Below are 10,000 nucleotides of genomic sequence, written 5' to 3' on the forward strand. Positions count from 1 at the left end.
AGATAAAATGGCCTCAAGGGCCGCTAACGGACCTCGAGACATAGGCTCCCCACCCCAGGGTTGTGGAATGGAAAATGGCATGGTGTGCCAGCAACACACTGACATAAGTAGCCTCTTACTGCAGATGGGGTCACCGGGCCGGCGGGCCTGTTCACTATTTGCTGAAAATACTCTACTCCATCATTACAACATTGCTATGATAGTACAGAGAGCCTTAAGTAACAGATTAAGACATAGCCATTTCAATTTTAGAGACAGTAAGGTTATAACAAAGGCTCTGCGCTAAGGGGTTAAGTAACAGATAACATATCATTACAATATTGGTGACAGTAAGGTTATATCATAGACTCTGCGCTAAGGGGTTAATGTATGCAGTGATGGAGGGCCTCTGTGACAGGGTTCACAAGGGTTCACAAACTTACCTGTAGCTTTCTGCACTTTAGCATAGACTCCAATAGCCACTATGAGCAGGGAGAACACCTGGGGTACGAGACAAAAAGGGGACAAAGACATGATGAGCCGATGAGATGAAGTCTTTATTCAAACATGGCACTTATCTGTATTCGTGGAGGGACACCGTCTTCTTCCTCGCCCTTAAATGTCACAGTGAAACCACATCATGCCGGAACACAAAAGGACAGGGGCATTAGTACCCAACACGTGTAGTTTGGGATTTCTTTCTCTTCAGTCAGTGACAGGGCTGGATTGGCAATCTGGCATAACGGGCATTTCCCAGTGGGCCCTGCTCCCTCGTGGGCCCCTATTTTCAGAAATGTATTACCATTACCATTAACTGCTTGCAAGAAATTTTAATGTATCTGAAAATAGGGGCCCACAAGGGTGCGGGGTCCACCGGGAAATGCCCGTTATGCCAGATTGCCAATACATTTCTGAAAATAGGGGCCTATGAGGGTGCGGGGCCCACTGGTGAGTCAGTTCTGCGCAGCTAATTATGAGGGGGCCCTTTAAGCCAAAAGTGCCCAGGCCCTATTTCTCCTCCAGACCAGCCCTGGCCAGTGACACATCTGACACCGGAATGCAATGTGAGGTGAGCTGGGTTCACTGTATGACATTACTGGACATTTGTCCGACAGTGTCCAAACAACAGACGCTAACTACATATGATGTTCAGAGACCTTAACATTTCAAATAATTATTTTAAAAGGGAAAGTAATGGTATTGAGTTGAAATTGGTGGTAACACAATCTAAATGTAATTGCAATTCTGTGGAAGACAAACAGTATCTCCCCGGACTGGCATCATGCATGTTAAGTCATGCTCTACAACTCTGCAGAAAAAGCTATTTTGTCACGTAACCAGGCTTGCGCGAGGCAAGTAGTTTTCCCGCTGTCATGGTGAATTTCTGTGGCGAAACGAGGAAATGCTCATATAATATCTACCCTGCAAAATTGTGCCCAGACCAAAACCACCCTTAACCCTTTGCAGGTCGTTGTAGAGCATGAGTTAACATACCATCTGCTAGCTAACTCTGGGAGCTGAATTAGCACTTAATTATTGGTAGTTGAACCTTGAGAACAAATTGGTCATAGTGTCATAGTCAGTTATTTCCATTAACTGCTTGCAAAATTGGTCATAGTGTGAGCGACAATTACACTCCGTTATTTCCATTAACTGCTTGCAAAAAAATGTTCACGATGGTACAACACGTGTGACAATCACAGACAATAAAAAGTTGTTCCAGTACAAATCAGCCACTGTAATGAACAACAGTCGTCCAATTCCACAGATGATTGCCCTGCACTAGAGTGATCGACCACCCTTGGCTGAAAACCTGAATTGTACACTGTAATAAGTTCCACACCCACAATCACTCTGCAAATAGCCACCATTCTCTGGCTAACAGCCATGCCAGTAGCTGGCCTTTCAGTCTGTCCAACAGCTCTATACAAGAGTGACTGGCTGCGCTGGACCTCACAATAACACAACATAACAGTCCTGCATACCGTACAGTACACCACCATCTACACTCTAATAGGGTATGCTGCTGCTGCTGTTGCTGCTGTTGCTGCTGCTTCTCGGGATATGCTGAAATGATGAGGTTCCAAGGAAAAGCTACTGTATTACATGCACGCACGCACAGGCGCATGCACAGACACACGCAGGCACAGACGCACACAGATGCACGCACACACACGCGTAGGCAGGCAAGCACGTACGCACGCACACACGCACATAGATGCACGCATGCACACACGCAGGCACGCACGCAGGCAGGCACGCATGCACGCACACACACACACACACACACGCACAGGCACGCACGCATGCACGCACACAGCCCTACTGATGACTTTGGATGGGCCCAGGGCCCCCAAACCCAATACCTGCAATGTATTGAGGACCCAAATCTGGGCCCCCTCTCTCCCTGGACCAGGGACAAGTGACCTCTTTATCCTCAAACAGCCTGTGCGGAATCTTTCAGGCCCCACCTCTGTTAAGTTGTTGCTATGGTAACAGTAATTACCTGTTCCTACGGAACTGCAGTCTTGACCCCCAAGGATGCATCTCGACTCCTCACAGCCCCAGGATAGTGTACATTTCCTGTCTTTTAATAACTTAAAATCACAGCCCTAATGTGCTTTATGGCAAGAGTGCTTCTTCTCTCATTTGCATCGCCACTGGCACAGTTTAAAAAAGTTATTAAAATGAATTCATTTAAATGAAATTAAACTCTGATTTACTTAAATATTGCCGTAGCAGCTTTGCATATATCTTCTTTTGTTCTTTCTTCTGTTTCTCCCTTCATTTTAGGGAGTTGCACAGCTCATTGTTTGTCTTTTCCAACAAGAGAGAGGATTTGCCTTTTTTAGGTCTTTCTTTGACAGGATAGTGATGGACAGGTAGCAAATTAGAGTGAGAGAGATAGGGTTGGACTGGGAAATAACCAAAACAGGATTCATACCTGGATCCCCATGGGCATGTAGTCTGAATATAGTGGGGTGCCTTCGCGCACTGCACCACAGCACCTACCATCAGCCCTTTGTAGGTGGGCTGATGTCACTGCCTTGACAGCAATCTGCATCAATTTTTGTGGGTTTTTATTTTATTTTTCACAGACCATTTGAAATCCTGTTTGCTATGTAATCTGTGGGGAGCACGGCAGATTGAATAGATTGTTTACCTGTCATTAAACCTCACTTATCTTCGGCTCTGACAACTAGAGACAGAAGCTTCCCATGTTTATTATGAATAAGTAACATCAGACCCCCCCCCGCGCATCACGTTTATTCAAGTGAGACCGTCTCATTTTCTGTAAGTCTGACAAGAAAATGAAATGGTTCCACCCGAATGCTGACAGGTTTTTTGCCGAGTTGTCAGCAGCATTAACTTTAAGCAAGGGGAAGCAAAAGCACTGGATTAAGAAAGCATTTTGTCAGAGGTCATTAACCAAAAGTCAGCAAGGGATATTATGACAAACAAACAGGCACACAGCAGTACTGCAGCATCCCTTCACACCGCCGCCTCTCAGCTAAATGTGTCTGTCAACGCTGCACTGATAGAAAATGTCACGTTTTGGCTTCTCATTACTGCATGCAGCTTATTTCAGGGTAGCATACTGTACTGCAGAGGTTCTTAAAAAGGGGCTCAGGACCCCTGGGGAGGGCGCGGGGGGATGGGGATGGTGTGGTTGGGGGGTGTGGGTTACTGCATGGGGGTCGCAGATAGAAGGTAATGCTGGGATGAAACGCACGCATAACACCGGCCGCAGGGCCCTAGCTAAACTTTTTTCACCACCAGCCAAAATGGCCAGTAGATGTTAATCTTATTAGCTAAACACACACTCACTAATGGGTCAAAGTGGCTAGTACGTTGGTATTTTTTACCAGTTAGTCAGAAATTTCACCAGCATTTGGCCAGTTGGCTGGTCTTAATTTAGAGCCCTGAACACAGGTAGGCCTATAGTCCAAGATAACGCTGTGAAAACCATCAATATTGACTGGTAGGATTAATAAGCGCTTTCATACTTTTCCTGTGGTGAATTTCAAATGGAAAATGTGCAATATTTATGGACAAAAAAGTTTGATGTTTGAAATATGACAGGTCGTAAAGATATTCGTAATATGCTCAAAAGGGGGTAACAGTGGAAAATCGTTTAGGAACCACAAACACTGCTGTACCGTGTGGATGATGTGGGGTGGAACCAATCTGCAAACCGCAGGGCCTGGTAGCGGATTGGTGGTGTTGAATGGTTGGTGGTGATGTGTTGTGTGCTGTGCAGGGCTGGTCTGGCCTGGGGAAGAAATAGTGCCCGGGCACTTTTGACTTTTAAAGGGGCCTCTCATAATTAGTGGTGCAGAACTTTTTTTTACATTTCTGAAAATATGGGCCCACTAGCTAAGGGGGACCCACTGGGAAATACCCGCTATGCCATATGGCCAGTCCAGCCCTGGTGCTGTGGGCTGTGCTGTGCCGCGCCGTGCTGTGGATTCTGACTGACTGACAAACCGGAAAATGCTAATCCCTCCCCGCTTTTGAGTTACTGACTGACGGGCTGGCTGACGGGGCTGAGTGGTGGATGAAGCGGCCGACAGACGGGTTGCCATCAGTTCTCAGCAAGAGACCATGGGCGCGTGTAGGGTTGGAAGCAGCATGTGTGTGTGTGTGTGTGTGTGTGTGTGTACGTGTGTGTACGTGTGTGTGTGTGTGTGTGCGTGTGTGTGTGTGTGTGTGTGTGTGTGTGTGTGTGTGCGTGTGTGTGTGTGCGTACATGTGTGTACGTGTGTGTGTGTGTGTGTGTGTGTGTGTGTGTGTGTGTGTGTGTGTGTGTGTGTGTGTGTGTGTGAATAAGGTAGGAGGCATTTGTGTCTGTGTGTGTCTGTGAGAGAGAGAGAGAGAGAGAGAGAGAGAGAGAGAGAGAGAGAGAGAGAGAGAGAGAGAGAGAGATGGGAGGTGTGCATGCGTGCGTATGAGCGTGTGTATGCATGCGCGTGTGCGTATGTGCTTGTGTGTGTGTGTGTGTGTGTGTGTGTGTGTGTGTGTGTATGGGTGTGCTTCAATGATTAGTAGACAGACCTGGCTCCCTGCCTGCCAGGTGACAGCTGGGGCCTCGTGCGGCTCCCTGCAGCGTGTGCATTCAGATCAGCTCACGGTGCGAACCACACAGCTCACGGTGCGAACCACACCAGCGCTTTGTGCAGGGCCGCTGGCAGCTTTTGCTGGGCCCAGGACAAAGCCATCTGAAAGGGCCCCCTATCCAATACATGTAATGTAACGGGGACCCAATTCTGGGCCCCCTATCTTCACTGGGCCTGGGACAACATACCCCTTTGTCCTCCCATGTCGGTGGGCCTGGCTATGGGCGACAGGGAAACAAGAATCACTCGCATAGTGATTAGTCATGTGCTGGTGCATGACAGACAGACAGGAGACAGTGGTGTATGGTGCTTAGTCGTGTGCTGTGTGACAGGCATAGTGTAGGCGTGCACAGATAGGGACAAGGTGGTGCTGAAGCACCTGCTGCTTTGCCCTACTGGACTAAAAGTGCCCTTTCTGGTATTTAAAAAAAATGTATTATAATCTAGGAAATGCTTGACAATTAAAAGCGTGTGATAATAATGCCTCAATATAATCTGTATATAGCCTAGTAAGAAGTTCCAGAAGTTCCACATGCCCCATTTGTGCAAGATGACCGACTTCCTTCTTTGTTGACAGGAAATTAATGGAGCAAATCTGACAGTAAGGATGATCTGACAGGCTGGAAATGCAATGGCGGTGGGCTAGATATCTAACTGTGATAAACCACTACCAAGACATTGCACTTCCAATGCACTTTACAAACAACGGTAGGCTACAATCAAGACAAGAGACAAGAGAGGAAAAAGATGGCACTTTAAACGCATACATCTACTATACTGAAACCAGTGTCTGCTGCCTTAGATAACCAAGAGTAGCGTTTAATTTACGGTTTCTTAAGTTGTAACTATACAAGATACCTAGACTTGGACTTCTGGGGGAGATAATTGTCTAAAGATCAGGTTTTTTGCCAAGTTTTGATGATATACGGTAAGAAAAATAAGATTTTGTTACTTACAAATCACCCAGCATTTTCATAAAGCAAATCCAAGATGGCTGCCAAATGTGGCCTGCAGGTCGGAAAAAAGTAGGCCTATACTCTACATATTTTATGTATTTTATGTATTATATATTTTACACACAGAGTATGTAAACTTCTGGTTTCAACTGTAATATTTTAGAGAGACTGAATCATATGAAGCCCTTCTACTACTGCCAAATAACAATGATAAACAACACTGTCTATGCTCCAACAGTGTCGCTCCATCATAAGGGCAACTTGATGATAAAGTCGGCAGCATGCTGTCCAGAATTGTCAATAATCAATGAATCAATATGATGAAGAAGAACCCTACCAGTTAAGCTGTCTAGGAGAAGAAAGAACATTATTTTTTATATATTAAAAAAATCAGAGCATTCAGCAGGCAATTTTCGCAGGTGCCGTGGGGCCTAAGACTTAAGGATTGAATGGGTTAAAATCCCATCACAAATGATTGATTTTCTATATATCATATTTAATTGTACAGGCGCATATCATACATCAATGGATAACTTGCTCTCCTCTTTCAAATGTTATGTGTAACATCCAGCAATACTGCATATGGATCAACAGGACCAAACATTTTATATTCATCACGCTCAAAATGCTCATTCGGGAGGTGGCGGTGGATTCTGGACAGCACATACTACACCATATCTGTGTCAATAGGCTGATCCAGTGTCAAAAGACTGGGCATGGTGAAGCAAAAAAAGCATGCATTTTGTTACAATGTCTTCCTTTAATAAAAATGGCCATAGCCGTATCAGATAATTTATCATCTTTGGATTCTGAACTTGCTAAAACCTTTCGACCATAGGACTGAATCATCTGCTGAAGTTACATCATACAAGAAATACATTATTAACAAAGTACATGATTTCCTTGACCATGTTCTGTCTCTGTACTAGGCCATTGACTCAGATGTGATGTAACTGGTTTGGCGTGCACTACAGATTTCTTGTTGAAAAGGGTCCCTTGGAGCAGTTTGGCAACGAACAGACTGAAAATGCTTGTAACACACTCATTTTTGCCAAGATCCTTTCAAGGAAACTATCTTCACATCTGTCTTAGCAAGAGTACAAATGACACGGTAGAATGTAGGCTTAGGCCTATTAAATAAATGTTGGTTTGTCTATCTGTGTTCTCAAAATTATATTTCAGTAGATATTGTAGCAGCCGTGTTTGTCCTAAGCTGGCTGGAGAATACAAATAGCCTAATTTAATCTTTGTGTCATTTTAAATAGCCTACAAATGAAAATGAGATGCGTGCTATTGCCATTGCACCAAAAGATGTGCAGGCAGGCAAACTAACAACCTAATGCATCTCTTTATTAATAGCACAAATTGTGTGTTTTCTGGTAAAGGAGAGAGGAAAACATGAATGCATCTGTTACTAGACCAACCTTGTTTGGAAATGGCTTTGTAATCAAAACATAGAGAAAGTTTATTACGAAAGCTGTGCGATTTTCATGGTAGCACGTAGTGGTGAGCAGCTAGTAAAGAGCCCAGAGACATAACCTAACCGAGTTGATTAAAACTAACCTTAACTCCTTGTACTGTAAATAAAAACAAGACAAAAGGATCACCACGTGAGTCTTCCAGGTCAACTTACTTGGCCCTATTCTAGCTCTCTTACTGTAAGTGAGAAGAAAAATGCCATCCCCAACTACCATATTGCATCGGCGTTAAGACTATGAAATGGGCGTGAAACAGCTAGCAAATGCATTGTGTGCTCTAGGATGATGGTGCGTGCTCTGGAATGACAGCCCTCGAAGGGAGGAGGCGCAGGAAAAGAGAGAGAGAGAGTCTGAACGCTTCTTTGGCCCGCCTTATAAGCTTACAGGTTGTCAGAGGCGCCACCTACAGGACCACAGGGAAAACAACAGGCCAGCAGCAAGGTAACACAGCTCTGCGTAACAGCATCTCAAATACCGGTCAGAGGTCAGAGCGCGCAGGAGTGCAACGGAGGAAAACAGCTTTGCACTCTCAGGCCACAATGTATGAACATCAAGATTGACGAAATGTCAGCTCAGATCGAAAGTTGGCAGCAGCAATGAATTCAATATGTCGGAAACACACACATGCCTGACTGGTGGAGTTTAAAAATATATTTTAGAACTCATACTTTTGTGTTGTATACTGATTTTAAAACAGCAGGTATTGAAGGAAGGTATCGAAAAGTACCGGAATCGAAAACCAGGGATCGAAATTAGCACCGTATCGGGAATAAACTATATCCAGCCCTAGTTGTATGACAGGTAGACCAGACAGTGCTGGTGCATGGTGGCCAGACGTGCTGTTTTTTCCCCCCAATCAAACAGCAAGCACTGGTGCATGGTGTGTTTAATGGCATGCTGGTGTCAGGCAGAGAGAAAGCACTGGTGTAGGCTGGTTAGACATGTGCGACACACTGCTGTATGAATAGTAGACAACAGGCAGGGGTGTATGCTGCTTACAGGTAGTTCTGTGCTGTCAGGCAGACACAAATCTGGTGATTAGTCATAGTATACTGTGTGTCTCACAGTGGTGTAATTGGGAGGTGGGCAGTGGGATAGTCAGAACCAGGACAAATAATAAAATACAACCAATATATTTGTGGAGGTTTGGTTATGGTGGGGTCCTAGTGTGATGAAGTGATCCACACACTGGGCATTAGCTCCAAAAATATAAACTTTATTTCATTTTTACAAACAACAACATTTTGATCCAACAGTGGCATCTTCCTCAGGGCTGAGGAAGATCCCGCTTTTGAATCGAAATGTTGCTGTTTGCAAAAATGAAATAAAGTGCGGAAAACATCATCTCACTGTCTACCGCTTTTTGTCTGGCACCTGGATAACTGCTTTGTGGATGTGCGCACCCCAACCTCCAAACGCTATTGTGGGGTCCTCACCAATAGTGCATGGTGGTTAGTTATGTACTGCTATAAACCAATAAGTGATTAGTTGGTGTATATAGCAAGCATGCATTGTGGTTAGTCAACTACTGATGTATGGCAGGTTGACAGAAAGCAGGGTTATGGGCGTATGGCGGTTAGTTGTGCACTGTTGGGTATTGTTGCGCTCTAGATGTTAAGAAGAATAAGCATGTGCGTGGACCCAAAAAGTACAGTTCAAGGTGGGAGTAGGTTCGCACACTGAATAAGACACTAAGGTCAAGCACAAGGAGTTTTTTTGTATTTTTCTCAGAGCAGACATTTCAGGTTTCTGCCATCATCAGTGCTCTCTGTGCTTATATGATGGGCAGACATGAAACAGGAGCCAGGAGATCAGTCGTGTGCAGGTGTACTGTATGACGGTGTATGATGGTTGTATTCGCATTGATTCTGATGTGACGGCAGGCACTGGTGTATGGTTGTTAGCTGTGTGCTGTTGAATTTTGACAGACAGACAGACAGTCAGAGAGATGTGGGGGTTACAGTAGCATTGGTTGGGTGGTGATGTACTCAGAAAGGCAGGCAGACAGCAGGCATTGATGTATGACAGACAGACAGACAGACAGACAGACAGACAGACAGACAGACAGACAGACAGACAGACAGACAGACAGACAGACAGACAGTCAGACAGTCAGAGAGATGTGTATGGGGGTTACAGTAGCATTGGTTGGGTAGTGAAGTACTCAGAAAGGCAGGCAGACAGCAGGCATTGATGTATGACAGACAGACAGACAGACAGACAGACAGACAGACAGACAGACAGACAGACAGACAGACAGACAGACAGACAGACAGACAGACAGACAGGCGTGCATGGCAGTTAGTCTGAAAGGCAGGCAGACAGCAGGCATTGGTGTATGGTGGTTACTTGCATGCTGCTGTGTTCGGTCAGACAGATTCTTGCAGTCAGTCATTCAGGTGCTTTGCTACTTTCGATTAGCAATACACTCATTTGGGGGAATAGTAAAGTAGCCAGCCAGTGGCTACGT

At 45.1% G+C, this 10,000-nt stretch overlaps 1 protein-coding gene across 1 annotated transcript in view; it reads right to left on the reverse strand.

Moving 5' to 3' along the window:
- tspan33b (tetraspanin 33b) overlaps positions 1 to 10,000 on the reverse strand; it is a 60,908-nt gene that overhangs the window by 46,092 nt on the left and 4,816 nt on the right. Inside the window, exon 2 of the mRNA XM_063196895.1 lies at positions 423 to 480. Coding sequence (XP_063052965.1) covers positions 423 to 480 — 58 coding nt within the window. The remainder of the gene's footprint in view (positions 1 to 422; positions 481 to 10,000) is intronic.

The sequence above is a fragment of the Engraulis encrasicolus genome, chromosome 4 (assembly GCF_034702125.1).
Source record: "Engraulis encrasicolus isolate BLACKSEA-1 chromosome 4, IST_EnEncr_1.0, whole genome shotgun sequence".
In the NCBI taxonomy this organism is placed as follows: Eukaryota; Metazoa; Chordata; class Actinopteri; order Clupeiformes; family Engraulidae; genus Engraulis; species Engraulis encrasicolus.